This window comes from Limulus polyphemus, unplaced genomic scaffold, assembly GCF_000517525.1.
Source record: "Limulus polyphemus unplaced genomic scaffold, Limulus_polyphemus-2.1.2 Scaffold213, whole genome shotgun sequence".
NCBI classification, from domain to species: Eukaryota; Metazoa; Arthropoda; class Merostomata; order Xiphosura; family Limulidae; genus Limulus; species Limulus polyphemus.
In genome coordinates, this window is record NW_013665823.1 from 800,060 (window position 1) to 826,093 (window position 26,034).

Consider the following 26,034-nt stretch of genomic DNA (forward strand, 5'->3'; position numbering starts at 1 on the left):
TCTAGCGCTTTACATCGGGGAAAAAAAACAAAAACACTTACTATCTCTTAACTTATTCTAAGATGCAAGTTGAAATGATTCGCAAAAGTTCCTTTCTACACTATGGAAATAAAAATAACTTTGTGAATTTGGAGTCGAATATCGTAATATTTTCATTATGATATAGAGAACTTCATGTAAATAAAAAATAACACAATTTACTACCAGAACTACCACGCCTTGCAACTCCAACAGGTATTACATCTTCGCTCTAGTTGCACATCTTAATAACTCGTGTTGTCACATATTCTTGTCGTCATTCTCTACAGTTGTGACAAGTCAACATAATAGTCTTATTTATGGCTTACTAGTCACACTCCTCAGCTTGATAGACAATGTTAAACTTTATTTTCAGTAAACGCGTAGATATTTGTTTAATGCAATCTAAATGCACATTTCAATGTCTAAATATCAGTGATAAATTTCCCTTTTTGTATATTTATGAGGGTGTAACGCGTACGTGTAGTGATTGATAGCACTGAATGTAATTTTTTTATATTGTGTTATACTTTAATAATAGGTTGTTATATCTACCCTGGTAAGCAGAGGACTCACTTGAATATGCTGCAATGAATATTAATTGTTTTTTTAGGCTTCAGCAACGACGACACGATAAACTAATTTCTACTGAAACTTGTGGTATTAACAAACGAGAAGCTGGTATCTGAAGGTTCGGCGTATGGATAATATCTATGGCAAAAAGGCTATGGAGTTGATATTTACAGTCTTGATGGCAAGAAACGCCGTAGAGTTGATATTTACAAATTCTATGGCAAGACTAGCCATATTGTTGACATTTACACTCCCTAAATCTACAAGCAGAGATCTCATAACTGTGGGACACTAACTTTAGAATACATTTAGGAGAGGATCTCTAATCATTAGCACAACTTCAAGCTGTCTTCTTTCAATTCGACCATTGCCATTACAGGTAGCTACGTTCTGTATGGCTTCAAGTGATTTTCCATAAGCCAGCTTGTCAGTTTTCTCTGGCCGTATGGAACATGAGGAACTCTGATGTACGTGGTAGCTTTTCATCCCTTAGTTGCTTCTGACAAAACAGCCAATAACTTAAACTGTCAGTAGCAGTTAATTTTTTTCGGTCCTTGTTATACAATGAGCAAACAAAACTTTCAATAATTTGTTCAGAGCCTCCATTTCAAACATACCACTTGTCCATATCAGCCAATGTCCTCAGATAACGCTTAAACTTCACTGCATTTTGAAAATGTATTTTTCTTTGAGATTCCAGAGAAACTAATTGTGGAATTATACCTTGTGAGTGAGTGGAGTGATGGTAGTGCTCTGCATACAAGTGGTCCCAAACTTTCCGCTAATGTATGCATCGGAATGTAGCAAAAACAGTCTTTAACATCACTGTGAAACACAGAATTCTGAGCCATTCTACTGGTGTGCAAAGTCGATACAAAGTACAGCTGTATCAGTGTATAGAGAATGTATCACAACTCCTTGGCATGTTCGAGATGCATGTTTGGAATGAAGCAGAATTCTTGAACTTGCCTCTTCTTTGACCAGAAGATATATTCTAGGTACAATATATTTTATACAGAGATGGTTTACACTTTATATAACTCAAATTATAACTGTATCTATAACTAAATAAAAACGATTAGCTAAATAAAACAAGGTGAAAAATCTGTGTAATATTTTCCTTTTGTGATACCACAATTTGAGTAGCAATATCACTTGGACATGTTTAAAAATGTTCAGTCTAGCATAAAATACTCTGGAATGTTTTTGTATTAAGGGGCATTTCTAAAGTAGTTTCGGACTAACAGTGTTGTCTGTTTATTTCGTTGCTACTAATATTCATCTAAATAGTCAGAAATATATTAAATACACGAGTTGAAGCTCCGTAATCTTAAATATATTAAAGTTTGAGGGCGTTAAATATATTTAAGACATTTCAATATAGTTAATATATATATTTGGTTTTGTTCTAATTGTGAAGAGAAGGTCACGAGATATATTCAATATGACAGGGAGATAGGAATGAGATGTGGAGAATTCCTTCAAATAAAAACAGAGTTAGAAAGACTGTGATAGAGATTTTAAATAATAATAAAAATGGTGGCGTAGGGGCTGTTTCAAAGTTAGAGGGATTAGTAGAACAGAACGTATTGGAGATTAACGATAAAGTTATTATAAGTTATGGTGTTATAGAACCTGTTAATGACTTAGATAGCCACCAGGAAAAAAGGATACATACCGTATCTGTGCATAACTTTATGGATCTTATTTCGATTGATAAATCTAACATTAGAAATTATTGTAGTGGACTTGCTATCCGTAAATATACTTTTACAAACAGAGTTGTTGGTATTTGGAATCGTCTACCCGAGGAGTAAATTAACTGCATATCGGTTTCAATGTTTCAAAATATATTAAACAATTTTTGAAGCAACAGTCCAATGAAATACAACTATAAATCGGAATATATCTAAACTGGAAATGATCATTCAGCTACAAATTGTTTATCAGAGGACATGGACTGAATATAGAGAATCAAGAGAGCCTGCAGTTTGGAAATTACACAACATTATATCTACATCACATTTATTTAAATGTTTATTTAACTTGAAAAACATTTCTGAATATTCAGAAGTAAATTAATTTTAAACATCAAATTAATCGTAATAAAAACTCGTCTTTGTTAGAAACTTCCACAGGCTTCCTCTGAAAGCTGTTTCGTTAGTTTTTAACTGAATTCGAGGTTTTGTATTTGCTTATACACCATAAAACATGGAATAACAATAATAAGAAAGTAGCAGTAATACTAAATTACGATGTCTCCAGTAGGTCATTTTACTTGCAAAATAACGCATTGCACCAGAAAATACAGTTAATTACACCGTGTGGTCAGGCCAACTTTATGATAACATAGGATCTATAATATTTTACATATAAGATACCTTTGAAAGTTGCTCCTGTACACGAGGGCCTGTGTTGAGCTAATGAAAACAAAATATTGTAATATTTATTGAAGACAAAATGTAATTTCTTTGTTTAGAAACTCTGCACGTTTTCTTTAATTTACTACCGGAGGGCTATTGTTTTACTTCATTAAACACTAGAGAAAACAATTACATATATTTTCTTAAGCGCTGAAATAACTAAAACATTTTCTAGACAGTTACTGACAGTTCTGAAGTTTGTTTGGCATATTTCTTAGTAAAAGAAAAACACATATACTGAGCAATAGAATGTCAAAAACTTCTGTCAATAGCTAAGTTTCTTTTTATTTTATGAATCATTTGTTTGTGATACAGTTGAACAAAAGTGCTGCCGGTAAGGGCACGTGACCACGTTTCTGAAAATTTACTCCGTTAGAGTAGAAAATTTAGTACTGAATTATTCATAAAATTAGTATATTATTTGAAATCATTATCCTAAATATTCTATCAGCTCAGAAATGGAAGCAAGAAACAAACGGTTTAGTTCATTGTAATACAGGCCCGGCGGTTAAGGTGCTCGACTCGCAATCTGAGGGTTGTGGGTTCGAATCCCCGTCACACCGAACATGCTCGCCCTTTCAGCCGTGGGGGCGTTATAACGTGATGGTCAATCCCACTATTCGTTGGTGAAAAAGAAGCCCAAGAGTTGATGATGACTAGCTGCCTTCCCTCTAGTCTTACACAGCTAAATTGGGGACGGCTAGCGCAGATAGCGCTCGTGTATCTTTGCGCGAAATTCAAAAAACAAAACATCATTGTAATAATATGTTGTACGGAATTTCCTGAAAAAAATAAATAAAACGAAAATGTTTTTGATTTGAAGTCTTGTAAACCAATTAAAGCATTGAATTCGTTCATCCTTATTATTAAGTATTATGTTGTTTAGATACATTTTATGTTGCCTTAATTTCCAGGCCACACTACGTACATTATTCTCGGTTCTGATAGTCATACATGAATACCTTAAGGCATGAATAAATTATATTTTAGTTCCTGTTGTTTGATTTTACTTTTTTTTTCTGGATTATTTCAAGTAAACATAAGATATGTTGCAAATTTATGTTTTGAAACAATAGTAAAATAATGAATGCAATCGTTTACACGTATAATTATCAAACAGTAAGAAATTCATAAACTATTTTTACTGATTTACTCTTCCAAACTGTTTGTTTGCGTTTCGTTTTACGTCATTAAGAAATTTCGTATAAATGAAGATGCTATTGCAGGGAGGAGGCGGCATTTACCCTAAAATATATTTGGAAAAAGAGTAAAGAAAGCACCGTTGTATATATATATTAGACAAATATTAATTTCGATGTATTTAATACAATCTTCTACATTATCCTGTATACACTTATTAAACTATTGCATAAAATTTCATTTTAATATAAACTATCTGATTCGTTCAATAACACACACACACGTATACCAAATTTTAAATGAAAGTAACAACACTTGCATTAAATCTCTTGCATTAAAAATGTTGGAATTATAATTGTTAGTATGTCTTACTATATAAACAATATACACTGCAGAAAGAACATTTCTAATGGAAAGTTAGAACAATCAACTGGGACAGAAATGATTTTTTTAATAACAGGTACCAGCAAACTGCGAAGCAATAAATAGCAGTTTAAGGGTTACGGTTTCTATCGGATAACTCTCATCGACACGCATGTATGCCATCATCGTGCTATTCTTTCCAATAACTGTTTCGCGTTTATGTTTGTTCTGCTTTTCAAAAAAGCGCATTTTGTGCTCTAACGTGCTTTTGAATTTTTCAAAGTGACATTTGTAATTCAAATAAGACCAAGTCGTATTCCATATTTGTTACTTATCTCTTTCCTGTATATTAGTGTTAAGCTGTTTCCAAAAGTATTTAGAGAAGCAACAGCGTAACCTAAAATTCTGAATAAATAACTGGTAATAAGCAAAATTAAGTGGTACATAATTTTGTTTAGTTCATAATGTAAACTTTCTTTGTTATTCGAATTTTCAAATTCAAAAATTATTTACAAGTATATGTTGTTTTGGTGCTAGAGAAAATATGTAATAATTTATCTAGTTACTTTTAAAATAATTTAAAGTGATATCGTACTTCAACAAGACTAAAACAAAAATACTTTTCAAGGAAAAATTTTATCAGAACTCAGTTCCCTGGAACGTTATACTGAATTATCAACAGTCAGATATGGTGGCTGAGGGAAGAATTATTTTGTAGGACGGCTGTTTGTGATAGTACCTACTAATCGTAGTATTCATTGAAAAAAACAAAACAATTATAAAAAGTGAACATTTTTTAAAAAAGATTTTATTTCTGGAACGTACTGCACGGGAAAAGTGTTCGTATTGTGCTCTTTTAGTCATACGCAACTCATTGCATCAAAATGATTCAACATACATAACTCAAACTTTCATAAATTTTACTGATACTGACACACGCTACGTCCGTTATAATGAGATGATTTTAACTTCAGAGTACGTTTATTAAGAAGACATAACTAAAAAATATCTTCGAAACAAAAAATGTTCTACTGATAATATTTAGTTATAAAAACGACTATTTACAATTTTACAAATTTAATTTAAGAGAAACATTTTTACAGAAGTGTAATAACATATAAAACACCCAAACCATGTGCATATAAACCATGATTATGAAATGACAACATTTAGATTATATGTTTTGGAAACAATGGAAAATATACAGGTATGTTTAAAATGTTATCTATCTAAACGAAAAAAAAGTTGATAATTTGTGGAGGAATATGGAATATATATATATATCTTATTATAAATATGACCCAGTATGTTATGTTATCACCAGAGTTTGCTGTCTCGATAACTGTAATTTTTGGTATGATAGCTAAAAATTACCCAGCGACGTACATGGGCTACGTTCTTTTAGGATTTTTGCCCGAGAAGGGGGATAAAAAAGACCTCAAAATAAGGCACATTACCACTTTTTCTATAGACTTTTGAGTTGGAATTTAAAGACACAAGTATTTATTCAGTTAAATGAGTCAATTATTAAATTCCACAAAGAAGGGTATGCAGTTAGCATCTAATGATGCAATTAGGGATGTAATAACAAAACAGAAAGTTGGAAGGAGAACATTATCTAACATTGTCCTTTATACAATTTTCACTTCCTTAACGGACACCCTCAGCTAGTACTAATAACGTCATTAATTATAGGTTTGTATATGGTTATGTTTAGGTAATTGTTCTCGTTTTAAATGTATTATTTTGCATTTTTAACTCGTATGTTACAGCACTGAACAATAATTCAACATTTAAGATTGCTCTATGTATAAGAAAAACAAAGCATTTTTCGTCAGTTTATACAGATTTAGCGAGATATTAAAACAATTTAATTCCTTTTTCCGTTTTTTACAGATGATATTCAGCTTCGTTGTCAGACGTGAAAATCTGGAAAATGTAATATAAAAAAAAGGAATTAGATTATCTTCGTAAAGAAATAAACTCTCTTCAGAACCCTCAGTTTAACAACAGATATTGACTCGTTATTTAGTTTCAAACTGACTAATGAGATTTTCCGACGGAATTATAGGCGGAAGACTGTCAAAATAAAATAAATACATTTATGGTGTACAGTAGAAATAATACATTTAGTTTGCAGCTGAAGATTAAGAACATATAATAATGCCCTTAGGAAAAATTAATTTCACTTCTTGGAATATCAAAAGAGACCTCGCCAACAAGTCCCAATTAGCCGTTGGATGTTTTAAGAGATTCATCCAGAGTTCTCCTCTTTGGAAAGACGGTAAGAGTCAATTATCATTATTATGTTAATTTTGAAAAAGAAGAGTGTAAAGGATAAGTCGTTTACTTCAAAAGTAATTTAAACATATATACAATTTAACAATCTAATGGTGTAGATAAAACGTATGAAGTTGTAAATACGTTTTAAAAGCACTTAGTGTAAGTTCTGGAAGTCAAGTAAGTTGTTAATATTCTGCTATAGCTAAACCTGTTAGAGTAGGTAAAAACCTGATGACAACCAAAAATATTTTAAACATTTAAAAACTTATTTTGAATATGATGCAGTGATATCGTTATTTTTTAGTTATTGGTTATTGAGTTTCTGTACAGTCATAGCAGGAATACGTGGTTCAAGGAGTAATATTATCTTGTTATGGACACCTTATGCCTTTGTTCTTTCGTTTAATGACACCTTCTGCCTGCCAGGATATTTCAGTTTATTTTGAGCCTGAATTAAAACTATTAGAGCCTTAATATCTTTTGCTGGCAATACTTGGACATCAACTGAATCTGATAGCTGATCAATGCTATCAGGGAACAGAGATCAAGAGGTGTCTCTGTCTGCTGGACAAAGCAAGCAAGCAAGATCATGTTTGAAATCCAGGCGCTTTCTTTGTATCAGTTTGCTCTCAGTTTTTGTAGAAAGAAAACCTTTAGAAATTTGTTCAGTATTTTAGTGTTGAGGTAATCAATCTCTTGGGAAGGAAAACTTTAAGACTAACATTTGCATAACTCGGAGTGAAGAATGTCCGGCGTCGCACGTGGGTATGCGCTCAGTTTTCAGTGTTTTTGTGTTGCAACAATTAAAGATTTTGTTAATTTTATTTAATGTATACAGGTTCTCTTATTTCCACTATTTTCACACTAACTCCAAAAACTGAATCAAATACTCTCACCCGGGAAGTTTACTCAAATCACTGAGCCAAACCTGCAGCTATTTGTATGAGAGAAATTTGTCGAGAAGTCAGTTTGATCTGAAAATACCACATATGTTTATTATAAAATAATTATATATGAACAGAACCTGTAATTTAATTAATATTCCTTCAGTATAAATAGTTAATTTGGATTATAAATCGCTGTAAAACAAACGACATTAACTAATATCTCGTTACAAAGATATTAGAATTGTACATCAAAAAATCAGGGATGACTGTATGATAACCATTTTTCCAAGTTATGCTCTTCCATTTTTGCGTATTATGTATCAGTGCAACATCATCCAAAAAAGTGATTGACATAATAGTCGTATTCCTTGTACGTATGTGTTCATATTCTGTTGTAAATTCGACTCATTGAAAATTTGTCCACGAGAAATAGAACAAATTGGACGCTACCTACGCTTTATATAGTTTATAAAATCTTGGTGTTGAGATTTTCCATTTAAAGTGAGCTTGAACTTATGTTTAAAAAAAAAGTTCTGTTTAACACATATTTGGTGTTTTTAATGTAACTAACGTTCGTATCCTATTAGTTGATGATCGATAACTGCTGTGGTGCTAGTTTTATTTAGGATAAATCGTTCAACTTCACTAGATTAGAGGTATGTAAGATTTGACGTAAAGTACAATGCTCAAAGAATACGAAACCAATTAAACGAAGCTGCATTGTAATACCGGAGAAGCAATATTATAATAATAAGTTTGTTAATGTTGTGCAAAATCAAATAATTCTAAATATTGACTGCACAGTAACACGTGAAAATAGATAACAAGTATGTTGCTATTCGTAAATAGCAAAATGGTATAACTAAAGACAATAATAAGATACCAGACCAAGTAATACACAAGAAGAGCTATGCAGTAGAATCTCAAAAAATCACGAACAAAACGTGTCTGGTTAGACCTGTAACATTCAGAAATTGGAGTCTAATGATTACTGATAATTTAAATATAGAATATTTATATACCAACACACTACTGTATAAAATAATATAAATAAGCCTTGAGTTGAGTGGACACTTCTATGGACTGCACTTGCCTTAGAAGTTCGTGGAATATGTTTCTAACAGTTCGAAAGTTGTCCAAAAACTTCTGAGATAGGTGTAGTCCACAGAAATCTTCAATCAAGTACAGCCGCCTGAATTTCTCTTGAACAAAGTGTGAGTTCCTTTGTAACAGTGCTGAAAATATACCACATATGTAACAGTCAGCTACATAATTGTAGAGGGACGTGGAATACCGAATCTTAGTGAGTAACCTAACTTGTTATTAACTCCAAATTAACTTCCATCCATTCTTATTATACTAGATTACTAATTTATTTAATACTTAAGTAACACAAGGAATATTACCTCATATTTCAGTGATAGCCTCCGTTTTACAGATAGTGCATTGTTATTAATTCGAGGTAAGTCGAACCTTTTACTCCCGAACCATTACAATTTAAATACCACACACTTCAACTTATGCGAGATTACTATCCGCAAGCATCTCATGTGAATTTCTGTATCCTTGGGCTATTCAAATAGACCCTCGGAAGTAGTCATTCGTTTAATGAACTTTAGAAAGTACGTAAAGGAGGAGGGCAAATGCTTTGAGTGTACTGAACGAAAACCTCCTGCAAAGGAAACTGCACTGCATATAGAAAAATAGTCTATAACATCGGTGATGGAAGAAGAAGGGGTTGTAAAACCTGGGTACTCATCATTTATCGGTGATGGAAGAAGAAGGGGCTGTAAAAGCTAGGCACTCATCATTTATCGGTGATGGAAGAAGAAGGGGCTGTAAAAGCTAGGCACTCATCATTTATCGGTGATGGAAGAAGAAGGGGCTGTAAAAGCTAGGCACTCATCATTTATCGGTGATGGAAGAAGAAGGGGCTGTAAAACCTGGCTACTCATCATTTATCGGTGATGGAAGAACAAGGAACTGTAAAACCTGGCCACTCATCATTTATGAGTACATTCCTTTATATGCAGACATAAAGTAAATTCGTACTTGAATGTGTTTAATCTGTCGTCCGACGTTTCGGTTTAAACATATCAATAGTCATGCCTAAACTTTGATTTTATTGTAAATATAGATCTTTTGGCTCAACTTTTTATGTCATTTATTCAAAAACGCATGAAAGTTGTTACGTAATATTGTATTATTACACATATCTCTAGGTTTTTTCGAATATTTATGCAAAAACTATCTGCTCTAGACATCCCTAATTTTTAACTAATTAATTAGATGGAGGGTGAGCTACTCTAGTCAAATAATATAATTTGACCATCATTCGTATAACGTATTCATGGTCCCAAAGTGCAGAGAGCGATTTTAGAAGCAACAGGACAAGAACTATATGGGCTCTAGGGTTTACAGTTCGGCAAGTTAATCACTAGCTCACCTCCAGGCCCTATTCCTTGGTTTGATAGCTTCTAATTGAAATTTTAAGTCATCTTTATACGTGTGCGAGAAAAAAGAAATATAGATTAAAGCTGTGGCTACTAGATATACTTTATGCGTATTGCAAGGTAAGAAAAGTTAAAATACAAAATAAGGTTGAAAATTGATGTATAAAAAAATCTAAGAACACTCAGGAATAGCAGTTCCTGTGCCAGAATCTTCTAGTTACACGTATTTAACCAAAATGTCAACTTTAACTGATAAATGTTAAATATTGCCCCTAGTGGCCAGTTTGTAGTAACCTATTTCATCCACTAATCTGTTTTTAATTCTCTTTCTTGGCTCTTTCGCTTCGTTAGGGGACAACTACAGTCCCTCCATTGGCTGGAGATAGTGACTGTAGTTTTAGATGTGAGAAATTGTGGGTTCAAACACATGTGGTCCCGATGTCTGATATTTAGTTTTAATTTCATTTCACATGTCTGCCTTGCAAAAAGAAATACCTCTCTTATTTCTTTATTTTACTGCTTCCACACCGTAATTTACACAGTAGGTTCATCTGTTTGTCCTTTAGGTGCAACGTTTTTTGTTTTTTGAGGGGGGGATAGTTTGCTATACACATTTTTTTCAACTACTCAAATATTAGTATTATTCGTCTACTGAGATAATTTAGTAATATTTATCATAAATAATATCTGAACCTCATACTATGCTGCCCACCAGTGGCCCAGCGGTATATCTGCGGACTTACAAAGCTAGAATCCGTGTTTCGATACCCGTGGTGGGCAGAGCACAGACAGCCCATTGCGTAGCTTTGTGCTTAATTACAAACAAACATACTATGTTTTTTGTTAGGTATATCAGAACATTTTATTAAATTATCTACAAAATAACAGAGTGTTTATTGAAATCAGTGGAAAGTTATGGATAATTCCTGGTAATTATTTTACTACATTTTAGTTTGCTTCTTTCTGAATTTTGGATATATTTGTAAGAGCATGCAAATTTCTTAAACTATAATTTTTTGTTGTTTCCTTCTCTATTTTTGTTATCACAGTTACAAAATATTAGTGAAATCACGTAATATTCTTAACTAAATTAACTTATTGTTGGAAAATCTTAATTTAATAAGTAGCTGAATTACAAGTGCATCTGAGGATAAAAATCTGTGAGTCTTCTAAACTTCTGTAAAATTGTGTGTTGTGCTTTTGCAAGCGTTATTCTCTTTCGATAAAGATGTGCGCCTCAAGAAGCCATTGCATACATCGGGACTCCTATGAACCTTTTTTGTGAACTTAATAACAGTACTTAAATCTCAATAGTATTACATTATACGCAGAAAAGAACCGTTATTTTTCTAGAAAAGTTTGTACATTATTCTTTATTCGTTGTTTACTTCTTAAATTATTTATATGCCGACAGAGGTTGTATACATTTAAGGACCTTTATAACAGTCTTTATCCGAAGGTTTTATGTGGTGTTATTATTTACCAGCCCTTTTATTCTCACGAATGCCGTTATTTCTTCAATATTTAGGAGAACGTGTACAATGCAATGTCACCTGGGATGGCTTGTCATGTTGGCCTCCAACCCTAGCAGGCTACATGGCTGAGATATCATGCTTTCCCGAATTGAAAGGGATTCGTTATAATACATCTCGTAAGTATGGTGGTCCTAAGTAATTTTTAAAATTAGAATATAGTGAGAAAGATGTAAAAATGATTTTTTTACAGTGGATTCAGGAAGTTCCCAATATACGAGCATCTTTATTTAGACTTAGATTTAAATCTAAATGTTGTCTTGCAAAATAAACTTTTCAACGACAACAAAGTTAGAATATATAAATGAAGTATTTATATATAAGGTAGTTAGGATAATTAATGTATATTCTATCCTGTTATATTAGTTTGACGTTTCAGTAGGAAGAACTAATAAACACCAACATTTCTGATTATGATTAGAACGAAAAAATAAATAAATTAGATAATTCAATTTTTCTGATTTTCTAAATGAGAGATATATTGTCAGATTTTTTTTTACGTTTAGCACACCGAGTCAAATAACCCAAATCTAAAAAAATATCTAGTTTCACTTTTTTTAATATAAGTAATATAATCAGTTATTTTTCATGTAATTTAAGTTAACCACTTAAGTTTTCAAGTACGCCACTGACAAGTTTCATGGCTTATAACGCTAAAATTAGGTTTGGTTTGAATTTCACGCAAAGCTACACGCGGGCTATCAGCGATAGTTGTCGCTGATGTGAAGGCCTAGAGGGAAGCCAGCTAGTCATCACCAACGAATGGTGAGATTGACCGCCACATTATAATACTCCCACGGTTAAAAGGGCGAGCATGTTTGGTAGGACGGAGATTCGAACCCGCGACCTTCAAATTGTGAGACGAGCGCCCTAACCACATGACCAAGCCAGGCCACTAAAATTAGTAGTTCGATATCCTCGAAAAGCAGATTTCACATAAATTATGGTGCAGCTTTGCACTAAAGCAAAAGAGAAAATTTAGAGAAAAAAATATATAAACACGATGCAATTTTAGTCTGGTATATTTTTTGTTTTAAGATATGTTTAGGAAATAATATAGATTGATCTAAAATAAACAAGTAGTCAACATGTATTTTGCATAATTCTTTTAAATAAAAGAGTTAAGCGTTTCATTGTGTATCACGGACATGAAAATATAAATAAAGAAACACAAACATTTGGGAACAAACAACTCATTAATTGTCGTCTTAAATAATATCAAATGAAATTTCTCCAGAACTTTATTTTTAATTTTTGCATAAATTATAGCTAGGCTTAATAATTCCCAATAATTTCCATTTCGCAGAACTCCGCGGATTATTTTCACACCATAATCACCATCTCCTGAATATAAGCTTCAATGAATTCAGATCATTTGACTTCTCCATTACAACCTTTAAAACTGTTTGGGAAACGTTGGGCATTACTTTAATAACAACAATAATGTTTTCAAAATCCGAGCTTAGACCCAATTACGCGTCAATGCATCACGGCTTCAATAAATCGTGGTTTCTTAGCGTCACCGACTAATACTACGTATTGTTTTCAAAATTACAGTATAGAAATAACCGATTAATGATATTTTGTTCACATAAAATGGAAAGAATTTAAAAAAATTAAGTCGATTATAAATTTTTCCAATTTACTATCATTTTGTTATTATTTTCTAAATCTAACTAAAACATTTTTCGTAACATTTCTGATGATATTTGGGAAGATAAGGTGTAGAAAATTCGGGAGGACAAATCTTTATGGCTATAAAAACAAGTTGACTGCAGAGTTTACCCATATTTCTCGTAATTTGCCTATTGAAGAGGTTTGCAGAAAATAGCACTTCGGTCTATATCTTATCTCCTACAAGTCATTACCCAGTAAATTTTACATTCAATACCGGAACTCATAGTTTGGGCTAGACGACCAAAGACAAAAGATTGATTCTATGGCACAATATATATGAATCTTTTTTTAGTGATTCTGTCCTCCTTACACAGCTGTGTAATTCATACAACCACGAAAACGGAAAATAGGAATCAGCTGTGTAATTCATACAACCACGAAAACGGAAAATAGGAATCAGCTGTGTAATTCATACAACCAAGAAAACGGAAAGTAGGAATCAGCTTTGTAATTCATACAACCAAGAAAACGGAAAGTAGGAATCAGCTTTGTAATTCATACAACCAAGAAAACGGAAAATAGGAATCAGCTGTGTAATTCATACAACCAAGAAAACGGAAAGTAGGAATCAGCTTTGTAATTCATACAACCAAGAAAACGGAAAGTAGGAATCAGCTTTGTAATTCATACAACCAAGAAAACGGAAAATAGGAATCAGCTGTGTAATTCATACAACCAGGAAAAGTAGGAATTAGCTTTGTAATTCATACAACCAAGAAAACGGAAAGTAAGAATCAGCTTTGTAATTCATACAAACATAAAAACGGAAAGGAGGAATCAGCTTTGTAATTCATACAAACATAAAAATGGAAAGTAGGAAACAAACGACTCAAAAGTGTTTTTCAACTATAGATTTTAATGGTCTAATAAGTGTGATTATACCATGTTTTGTTTATCACTCTAAAATTAAACGTTATCAGAAACACACTTGTGATAGGGAGAATCTTAATTATGATAACTGACAGAATTATAGAACAGGCGGAATCCACGTTTCCAAACCTTATTTGTTGCATTTGTTAACATTAGAATCACTCATTCGACACACAGAGACACATATAAACTAAACTAAGGAAAACATTTGTTATACTTTGCTATCATCTACTTGTTGACACCAGCCGTTCGTTGCTCTGGCAATTTTTCAAAGAAGAAAAATACTAGGTATTTCTTCTGGAGCTTAATCTTGTCTACGCTAGATCTTTATCGATTCTATTTACTTTTCTGCTAAGCTTTTTTTGAAAAAAATAAATATATATACTTTTTGTTTCATGACATATAGTATTCTCATTTTAAAGAACACGTAACGTTGAGATCAATCCCTGTTTATAATTATTTTAATTATATTTTATAGCTATTGTATTCATTTGCACATGGACTAAATAGAAATGATCACAATTAAACTATTGAGAAAAAAAATATGTAACTTTTTTATTTGCTTTGATTGGGATTTGGCATAAGTTTGTACGATTTGAAAGTTGTACTACAAACCAGAGAAACATATTTCCGCTAAAGGTTGGAAATACATGCTTGTATAAAAATAAAAATATACATTTTCTTTCTTTTACTTTGAGCATAAAGTTACACAATGTATTATCTATGCTCTGTCTGTGTTGGGTATCGAAACCCAATGTTTAGCGTTATAAGCCATCAGCTTACCACTGAGCCTCCAGAAAGGAAGAAAACATTCCATAAATACCTAAGTACTAATACATTTTTCTTAATACTTTATCTTCTATTTTGATCAAGAAAATATTTATGAAAAATGAGGAAAAACAGAGATATTAGGTTTTACTTTAAGTCTATTTAAATTTTGATTCATATAATAAGAGCAACAATAACTAATTAATTAGGTTCGTAAAATAATTTCACTAATTTGTAGTAAAACATCTTTAAACAAACGAATCATAATTAAACACGCATTTGAGTTACATGAGAACACATTCGGCCCGGCATGGCCAGGTGGTTAGGGCGCTCGACTCGCAATCTGAGGGTAGCGGGTTCGAATCCCCATCACACCAAACATGCTCGCCCGTTATAATCTGACGGTCAATCCCACTATTCGTTGATAAAAGAGTTGGCGGTGGGTGGTGATGACTAGCCGCCTTTCTTCCTGTCTTACACTGCTAGATTAGGGATGGCTAGCGCAGATAACCCTCGTGTAACTTTGCGTGAAATTCAAAACAAACAAACAATTTAAAATATCTTTAGTTAGGTATATCAGAGCTGATTTTAATTTACCATCTGAGATACTAAATTATTTTTACTTAGTGAATTAAATACTCAGACACCGGTTGAACACGTCTTTACTCAAACTTTAGGTAGCGATTGATACTCATAAAACGCTAGAAAGTGATTGAGACGTATTTTATGCTTTTGGATATAGTAGAAACGTGTGTTAATTAATCTAAAGTTTCAGGGGTTGATAGAATATACAAATGTTACACTACAAAACATAAAAAAAACTACGAGTTGCAATTTTAAAGCTTCTTTGTATAGAAGGAATTTCAGTAGTTGAAAAGAATAGTTGTTTTGCAATTTTCAGGCTGCTAATCTTGTCCGTTCGGAGGCTGTTACTTTTTTTGTTTGCTGTTAAGCACAAAGCTACATAATGGGCTATCTATGCCGTGCCCACAACGAGTATCGCAACTCGGTTTTTAGCTGTGTAAGCCCGTAGACTTACCGCTGAACTACTACTGAGGGGCGAGGGTGTTACTACCTTGGTTATTATGTGTGTGTGCTATTCATCAAGCTTTCTCTTTATTTTAAAACTACAGTTTTTTTTGTTTATGGTTGCACAGAAAACGCTAGTCGGTTATGCTACGAAAATGGAACTTGGGCAGAAAAATCTGACTATTCAAACTGTAAACCCTTGTCAACTGAAGACGGACTTCTACAGGTAGGTTTTCATCTTGTTTTATGTGAGTTGACTTTTCAAAACTGTAATATATACTAGTAGTTAAATATAATACTCCATGTATACATTCTTTATAGACTTGAACTATTCAGAGTACCCTTCTATAAGTCTACCTGATAACAAATACATTTCATTGTTTCAAAAATCATTAAGCAGCAGTGGACGAAATAGATTGTAAGATCTAGTGTAATTTTCACTATTTAAGACTTAAAGAATGACAGCTTAACAGAATAAAAGTTAAAAACAAAAAAAGTAAACGTTACTGAAACGTCATCGGCTGGGTGATGTAGTAATTATTTTCATATCACTTTCTCATTCAAAGCTTAGGTGTACGTCTTCGGATTTATCAAACTCTGTGAGGAGGAAAACAACTAACATTACTTCAATTTGTTGGATGTTGTACTACATATTCACACACAACCAACGAAGTCTATAACGAACGTCAAGTTTTGTAATCTGGCTAAATTTATATATTTTGGAAACAAAATTATAATTATAGTAAATTGTGTAGCGTATAAGTTGGAGTGTGAGGTTTTCAAGTTCAGAGGTATGTAAAATTGTCCCTTTTCGGGGGGATGGATGGTTACATTACAGGACTCCCCAACGCGAAGTTATTCTTTTCCGCAATTGTGCAAGGAAATAAATTTGTTCTTTATAAGAAACGAATATCCGTTGTGTTGAACTGTACGGACAAAGCAAGGGAATAAGTTGTTTTCATCAGGGGAAAAAACAGAATACTTCACGTATTGAAGAAAACCAAACAACATAATACGAGAAGAAACACAAGAACACAATGATTCATTTCAGTTAAAGTACAAAGTAGATCGCGAAAGTCTTCCCAAGGGATTTATGGTAGTTTTAGGTTACAATTATAATGATAAGCTAAAATGCCAAGGTGGACATATTAATATTATACCGCGAGGAAATACAGTATTTGTATAACGTGTATGATGCCACTATGGTGTAATAGTTCCACCAAGAGAAACTTTTCAGCTTCATGTCCAAGTCAACATATCTCTTCGTTCGTAAGATTCAAAGAAAACAAGAAAATTCGTGCCATGCTATGTCCAGATATCTCCCACGGGCTTTTGTGCCTTTGAGGTGCATAAATGGACCCTCACAAGTCACCATCTGCACACGATTAATGTACTTTGAAAAGCATGTACAGAGAAGAGGGCAACATTGACATTAATGTATTGTATAAAAGCTTCCTGAAATGGAAACTGCGCTGAGGGAAATTGTCCATAACCAGAACCATCACACAGAATACCATCGGAAGAACAGGCTATAAAGTTTAGACATTCACTATTCTATGGTTACCATAGTTCGTGAACAACATACGTACTTAAAATACTACCTAATTTTCTTTTTACTGTTTCACAGACGCAACCAAACTATATATAGATGCTGAATATATTTTGTTGAGTTGTGGCTCAGCTTTATAAATTCAAAAGACTCTTTTATATGTAGAACTGACTCGTCTCTAGTTCTCGCACTGACTTTAAATGAGCTATGATGAGCACTGATGTCGCAATCATGCAGTACATGATTTCCTGTGCTTGAGTATTTTTTCGTTCTTAGATTTGCATGTTCATTTACAAATGTTTAAAGCCACCTATTGGTTAACACTATTTATCTACGACTGTATATAAGACAATTTAAAATGAAATACTACTTTGATAACTTTAATGGGGATATTTGGTCTTAATAGTGGAACATTACTTGTGTTTCGAACTCTGGTTTCAATATAATTCGTAATGCTATGTGAGTAAATTATATGAATTAATCTGTTGCTTTCATGTTTGTAAAATATGTGTATCAGGATAAGGAAACGTTATAGTTACCAATTGGTTGGGAAAATAACATTTTGTCTGTTTGGTCTCTTGCGCTGGTTCCAAGTACTTCGAGATGATACTACTAACAATATTTTGAGGAAATCAGTTTTTTCTTAGAGACTTTTGATATTTTCTTGTTTCTTCTGTAGATATATTCACGATAAATCAAACAAGATTTATACCAAACCTCTTGCAAACATATTTGGTATAACGTTTTAAAGACTAAAATACAAATCCGTAGCTATGTTTTTATGATATGCTTCACATTAAAATTATTTTTCATTATTCGTAATTAAAGTGTTCAATAATATGAGTCTATATTCGTGCTGGTATTCTATAATATATTGCGTGCTGCTAAACTTATTGTAAAGATACTTTCAAATTGATGTACTTGTTGTAGTTAATTTAAAATAGCAAAATTAAAATATCCATACCTGCGATAATAAATATGCTTATATGTCCCCGGGCTTTCTTTTAGGCACTGACTTTAAAAAAGCAAAGAAAAGGTTGACAAGTGATGATGCTGGTCTAGATCCCATTGCTACTACATCTATTAGATCATACATAGTGTTAATTTACACAAAATGCGATTCCTCTGTAGAAAACTGCAAGGTTTAGCAACACTTGTTAATAAGATTTTAAACTATTATTTTTTACTTCAATAAATTGAAATTTGATAATTGTAAGGTATTTTCAAGTGGAATACTCGTTTAAAGGGTTTGTAATTTAACCCTTGCAAAATAAAGTCTATAATTGTATTGTAGATGTCTCATTTCATTAGCGAAGATAAAGTTATGTTTAATAGCATACTCGCTATGATTAAATAATTCTAAGTATTTTATCGAACATCCCGCTAATTCTTGGTTGTATGCTCCAATTGTAGATACTATGGATCTCACTGGACGTCTCTCTATATGAATCTTTGGAACTCAAAACTTAATATACAATATCTAGGTTAATTTCTGGTGATTTTAGGCTAACATATATTTCCTTGTGTTAACATTTGATATATGTTTAAAGTTAAGTATCTCTGTATCTGTTTTTTTTTTCTAGGTTTTGTAGGATCTGATTCTAAAGTTTTGAGATTTCGGAGTATCCTCCAATCTAGTTTATACTTTTTAAGTTATAATCTTATATATTCGTTTGTGCCACCTCATCTCTTTTGTCAAGCTAATCTTTAGTGTTTTTATGGATAATACGTCTTTTTCTCGCGATTAAAAATAATTTTTGTATTCAGGACTGTAATTATTAAAAGAAGTCAGAACTATTATAATCATATAAGACTTAATACTATCAACTAATCAATGCACGCTATATCACCGACGACATTATTCGGAGGTCTCACCAGATTTCACAAGAGCTGTGCCTTAGCAGCAAAGTGGTCACTTTATCATTGAATGGTATTCAAATTCGATGACGAGGAACTCACTTTGAGATTAATAATGGTTGGAGACGGCTTGAATGGGCAATGACGAAAAACTTTAATATAAGTTTAACATAACAGCAAATGTACAACGTTTCGACAAGGTTTTGTCATCATCAGGTACATGATATTTAGTTGTTAAAATACAAAGAAGCCTTTTCAAATTGTTGGTTAAGTGGTTTACTTAGTTTTTCTTTTTGTTTATTTTCAAGTCTAATCATAGTTTCTTGATATACCGGTATTATTTCAATTGATAAGATTATTTATTAGCTTTTTAAAATTTACAGTTTTTGGAGTGAAATTAGTGCTATGATAATAATTTAGAAGAGTTTCATTTAATTTATATTTGTAATATTCAATTCACATTTTGCTAGCCAGATTTAATACTAATTTGCCATATCGGTAATCAATGATAATGACCACAGATTGGCATTTGGTAAATCTCAGTATTAAAATCAATCTCACAATTAGATAGATTGTAATCCACTTTGAATTTTAATGCTCATTAAAAAACGTATGATCTTTTCTTACTACAGTAATATTAACATGCCTCCATTTTTATGTTCCAATTGAGACGTGAATTTAGTGCAGGAGTGGAATCGCCGAGTGGCAGGATCCAATTCTAAAATCTTCTAAAAACCAATTATAATGCAAAATTCCCTTTAACTAAATCTTAATACCTTAAACTATGTTATTCTCCTATCTATACCCCTTTTCACTCTAAGTATATAACGTAATTTCTTAAATAAACATACCAGAAAATACTTACATCACAATGTATATAAATGTAAATATAAAACCACCATTTCCTAGATAACAAAAACTGCACACATTGAAGCTCCTCTTTCAATACCATACCTCAATCGTTTATTAGCTATTAATACTTTAGACTTTACTATGTATTTCTGTGTTACAACCAATTTCACCACTTTTTCACAGTAGTAATAAATAGTATGATATATTAGACAATCAAACCGTAACACAAATACACCATAATATATATAAACTAGAATCAAAACATCGACATCCTAGCTTAGAAAGAAAATATACACAAACTATAGTCCCTTTCTTAGTATTATGCTGCTATTAATGCATACTCATATTTCATTTAACTAGATAATCGGTAGGTGCTTGAAATATAACTCATGCTGTCTGAAGGGGGCTGTCCAAACAACAACACACATAACCTAATTCTAACATACAATCAATAAATGTACTTACCAGCTTTTTTCTAAGTCTAACCTTAGGTACTTCACATTCTAACAGTACACTTCTTATTTGACTTTCAGTTAATAAACTATTCTGTTTCAAAGACGTAGTTGAAATTTATATGCTGAGCTCATTTCTTTGAGTTGCGGCTTAGATTTATAAATTAGAATATTTTTATACGTATTGTCCTCTCGTCCCTAAATCTCGCGAAGATTTTAAATCATCGTGGAGTATATATCTTTCTCGGAATCAGGGAAGGCATGATTTCATACTTGATTGGATATTTGTTCTTAGATTTGTATGTTCATTTTTACGTGTTTGAAATTTAGGTGTATTCTTGATTGATCATGTGTATAAACTAACCAAGACATATGTATATCTACAAAAGGAATCGTTTTCAAAACCTTGATTGATCGTGTATATAAACTAACCAACACATATGTATATCTACAAAAGGAATTGTTTTCAAAACCTTGGTTGACCGTGTATATAAACTAACCAAGACATATGTATATCTACAAAAGGAATTGTTTTCAAAACCTTGATTGACCGTGTATATAAACTAACCAAGACATATGTATATCTACAAAAGGAATTGTTTTCAAAACCTTTATTGATCGTGTATATAAACTAACCAACACATATGTATATCTACAAAAGGAATTGTTTTCAAAATCTTGATTGATCGTGTATATAAACTAATCAACACATATGTATATCTAGAAAAGGAATTGTTTTCCAAACCTTGATTGATCGTGTATATAAACTAACCAACACATATGTATATCTACAAAAGGAATTGTTTTAAAAACCTTGATTGATCGTGTAAATAAACTAACCAACACATATGTATATCTACAAAAGAATTGTTTTCTTTCTTTGTTGAATTTCGTGCAAAGTTATTCGAGGGCTATCTGCGTTAGTTGCCTCTAATTTGAAGTGAGAGGATAGAGGGAAGTCATCTAGTCAACATCGCCCACCTCCAACGCTTGGGCTAGTCTTTACCAACGAATAGTAGTAGTGAAAGTCACATTATGACGCCCCGGCGATTTAAAGGCAGGCATGTTCGGTTTCGATCCCACAACCCGTAGCTTGCGAATCGAGCGCTCTAATCACCAGGCTTACGAAAAGGTATTGAAGGGCTACATGCGCTAGCTGTCCTTTATCTTGAAGCGATATATTAGAAGGAAACAAGCTAATCAATACCACTAATAGCCAACTTTTGGGCTACTCTAACCAAATAATAGGAATCGAATTCTTATAACGCACCCACGATCCCAAATTGCGGACGCGATATTGTGGGTGGTAACAGGGTGCGAAACACGTAACTTCGGATCCACAGTTAATCACTAGGCCGCGGTTGGGCCACATAAGGAACTAGTAAACATTAAAAAGATTCTTAGTAAGAAAATATGGTTAATGGTATCATTTAGAAGTGCTATGATAAAGATCTAGAGATCAAACAGAAAAATATATGATATTCCCAAAAGATCGGTAACTATAATGTTGCCTTATACGAACAGATATATTCTAGACGTAAGAAACTAAATAAAGAGATTAATTTATAGCATTTACTCACACGTAACTTTAAGGGTTATATTAAAACCAAAGTATTGTATAAAGTTTTTGTTTTGTTTGTATGTTTGGAATTAAGCACAAAGCTACACAATGGGCTATCTGTGCTCTGCCAACCACGGGTATCGAAACCCGGTTTCTAGCGTTGTAAGTCCGCAGACATACCGCTGGGCCACTGGGGAGCTAAAATTTTGTTTTCACTATAAAGACAAAATATCGCCATTAAGATTACCAAAGTAGTATATAAATTAAGTTATCCTGGATGCAACTCTAGATATTCAGGGTCAACCACCAGATATCTTCAAACTCGTATGATTGAAGATGCAAATCTAAGGATAAACAACTAGTCAAGTATTAGAAACTACGGACTGCGATACAGGAGTACATCATAGCTCATTTAAAATTACAGAGAGAGCTAGAGATGAGAGGACTCAATGTTTATGGAAATCTTCTAATTTGTGAAACTAAACCACATCTCCACGAAATGAGTTTGGTATTTAAACTTTTTTTTATCGTATATAACTTAGCTAAAAAGGTCTAATCCTTTGTTTTTCTTTCTGCAATAATATTAGATTATTAACAAATTTCATGAATTTTGTTTCTGTTTAAAGGAAAGATATATATCGAAAGAAGACTGGTTATTAGTAATAAAACACACGTAACAGGGTTAGCTATAACTGTAAACTAGGCTGATGACAGATATATAACTTAGGATGATGTAAATGTCATACATAACTATGATTTTTATAAGTATTGTTTCTGTTTCACTAACTGCCATGTCTTATTTTGTTGCAACAACTTGTTTGGATGTCATTAACCTTGCAAGGGTGCGTGTAGAAAAAGTGATCCTGGTATATGGGGATCATGGATTGAGTCGGCAGTGGATTGCGACAGAATGTACTTTGTGTCATCCTGGCAGGGTCTCATTTGCCTTGTATAAATATTGATCGTTTTGTTGAACTGTTCCTGTAGTCAATCGTACATGCAGAGGAAGACATTCTACAGGAACAAAGGGGCCTTTCAGACACGGTGGCAAAAATATCTTAGCAAGCCCAAAAAGGTCAACTCGCCAAATTACGCGTGAAGTAGGAGTTCCAAAGAAGCGCCTCCCAGATTCTTAAGCAATATAACTTCTATTCTTATAAGCTGCACATATCCGAGGGAGTGTTGGCTTACAAAAGATGTTTTGGACAGATTACGCAACGTTTTACATCAACGGTAAAATTAACCACCATAATTGCCACTTCTGGTTCCATTGACTCACAGTAAGTTACAGGAACCCGAGATCAAGGAGCAAACAGTGGTGATATAGAGTGTTATACTGTTGGTCTATTTTGTGACATTGATTGATAAAGTCCACCTTATTTTTCTACAGAAACATGTTGACATGGAGATCATAGATTTACAAAACTTGCAAGAGGACACGTGTGTACATGAAGTCGCGGGCAGGTGGTAAATTATCTATGCGTGTGAGTGAGTGTGTATATCAGTATTCAGTAACTTGTCTTAAGTTAGTGTCTACCGGTACCCAGTGCGTCCTTATTCAATTACACAACATATTTTAATTTCTACAGGTACTCTGGGATGTAAAAGAAGCGACTACAGTGTATTACGCTGGCTACGGACTCTCTCTACTAGCATTACTCGCGGCTCTCTCTATATTTCTTTACTTCAAGTAAGCGACCTGTGATAACATTTTATGCTCGTTTTAAAAACTTGTTGGATTATAAGTATCTTTACAAACCTAAAAATGATCATTTTTCTATTTAAGTCGAGTCATTATACTAAATGTGATTTATTAAATGACACATCTCAAGACGTTATTGTATCATTTGAAAATGATAATTTCTTAGGAAGGAAATAAAATGCAGGCTATGAAATGCACACGAAACATTTTCTAAAACATCTGGTCGACAAAATACATGAAATGTATACAACCACTATCTTTAACCAGTAAAGGAAACAAACATTACTTAAAAAAGTTCGAACTACTTAATTTTTACTTTTACTATTACATAAATCACTATTCTAGACTTAAAATGTGTAAGTTAAACCAAGCTACATTCATAAGATATACAAATATATACACGTTGTTTATAATATTCACGGATAACAGTTATATTTACACATTATTGTTCCTTAATTAGGAATAAGTATAAGATTTTTCATATTTGTTTTTCTTTACAGGTTCAATAGACTTGTATCAAGGTTATGTACTACTTTTGCAAATTAATAACCTAACTCTTATTTTCATGTTCATTTGACAAAATCTTGTACTTACAACAAAAGATAATAGAATATTACATAGTTGTTCACACTACTCATAAAAGTAATTAGATCAAAAGCATACATCAAACTCGTTTATCGAGTTTCCATGTTCTAACAATAAACAAGGTGCACACAGAATGCTAAAATGTTGTACGATTAATAACATTAATGCTTAACGTACCACTGGTATCATGTGAAAAAAAAGAGACGTTAAAACGTAAGTTAGTACATATATATATTGATCATCTTAAGCTACGAACCAAAAATTTATAAACACTTTCTAGTTACTAAGGCGACTTTAAGGGCTAATAATTTGTTACACTTTTTTATATTCATCTGAAAGAAGTAATACTTTAGAGGCGACGTAATCTGTTAAAAGAGAACAAAACTTATTGTTTTTCGGAAGTACAGTGTTTATTCTATACACCCAAAAGTAGAGGCACAAACATATCTAAATGGCCTTACAGCTATTCAAACGTATAAAAGGTTAAAATTATTGGAAACGCAAAACTGACGATGACGTAATAAAGTTTCTGTACACGTAATTCAGGATAACACAAAGGCTTTTTTTGTTTGTTTGTAGTGAAGCACAAAGCTACACAATGGGTTATCTGTGCTGTGCCCACCACGGGTATCAAAATCCGATTTTTAGCTTTATGAGCCCTCAGACTTACTGCTGAGTCATTGGCGGGCAAAAAACTTTTGTAATATTATTGAAGTAGTTTGTCCATTTTAACGCATTCGATAACTCTTTTTAGAAGGTCAGTTTAGTGATGTCAGGAGGCGCATTTGATAACTCGTTTTAGAAGCTCAGTTTGGAGATGTCAGGAGAATTTAGGTTATAGAAATTGAAGAGAAAGCTACAAATAAGGAAGTAAGCTGTGATTAATTATTATTATTGTTATTTAGAAATACACTGTTCAATAATAATACCAAATACATGCTGAAAAAAGGATAAAAAAAGGCCATTTATGTAATGCATATAAGTGAAACGGTATGAGCTAGACGAAAAGTGTATTATTGTTTTATTCAGAGAGTCGGAAACTTCCACTGAAATCTGTAAAAAAGACTTCCTGTGAACGTAATGAAAGCAAGTGATGTTTTAAAAGGTAAAAATGGTTTTAAAAACATTTAAAATATGCGAAAGTTTAAATGATAAATATATAAAGTGGTTTACTGAAAATTGAAGGTAGAAAAACTACAAAAAGGTTACCTGAAATCTTAGAAAGGTAGATTACTTATAATATTACTAACATGTTAAAATGAATTTCAAAGGTTAAGGAATATATAGGTTTATTACTGAATTTTTTGAAAGCACGGTAGATCTTCAGAATTAATATTTCTAGTACAAAGCACGGTAGAATAATTTTTCTCTAAATTTTTGCTAATTAGTCCACTTCATATTTCGAATCAAAAGCTTGAAAAACAGCAGTTCACATTTACCTTTTGCCTGCTCAGCTCACC

The 26,034-nt window shown here is 32.5% G+C and overlaps 1 protein-coding gene across 1 annotated transcript in view; it reads left to right on the plus strand.

Moving 5' to 3' along the window:
- LOC106478462 (diuretic hormone receptor-like) overlaps positions 1-26,034 on the plus strand; it is a gene marked incomplete at its 3' end in the record, with an annotated part of 92,979 nt that overhangs the window by 44,218 nt on the left and 22,727 nt on the right. The window contains exons 2-5 of the mRNA XM_013939007.2: positions 6,414-6,801; positions 11,669-11,791; positions 16,145-16,242; positions 23,877-23,977. Coding sequence (XP_013794461.2) covers positions 6,681-6,801; positions 11,669-11,791; positions 16,145-16,242; positions 23,877-23,977 — 443 coding nt within the window. The remainder of the gene's footprint in view (positions 1-6,413; positions 6,802-11,668; positions 11,792-16,144; positions 16,243-23,876; positions 23,978-26,034) is intronic.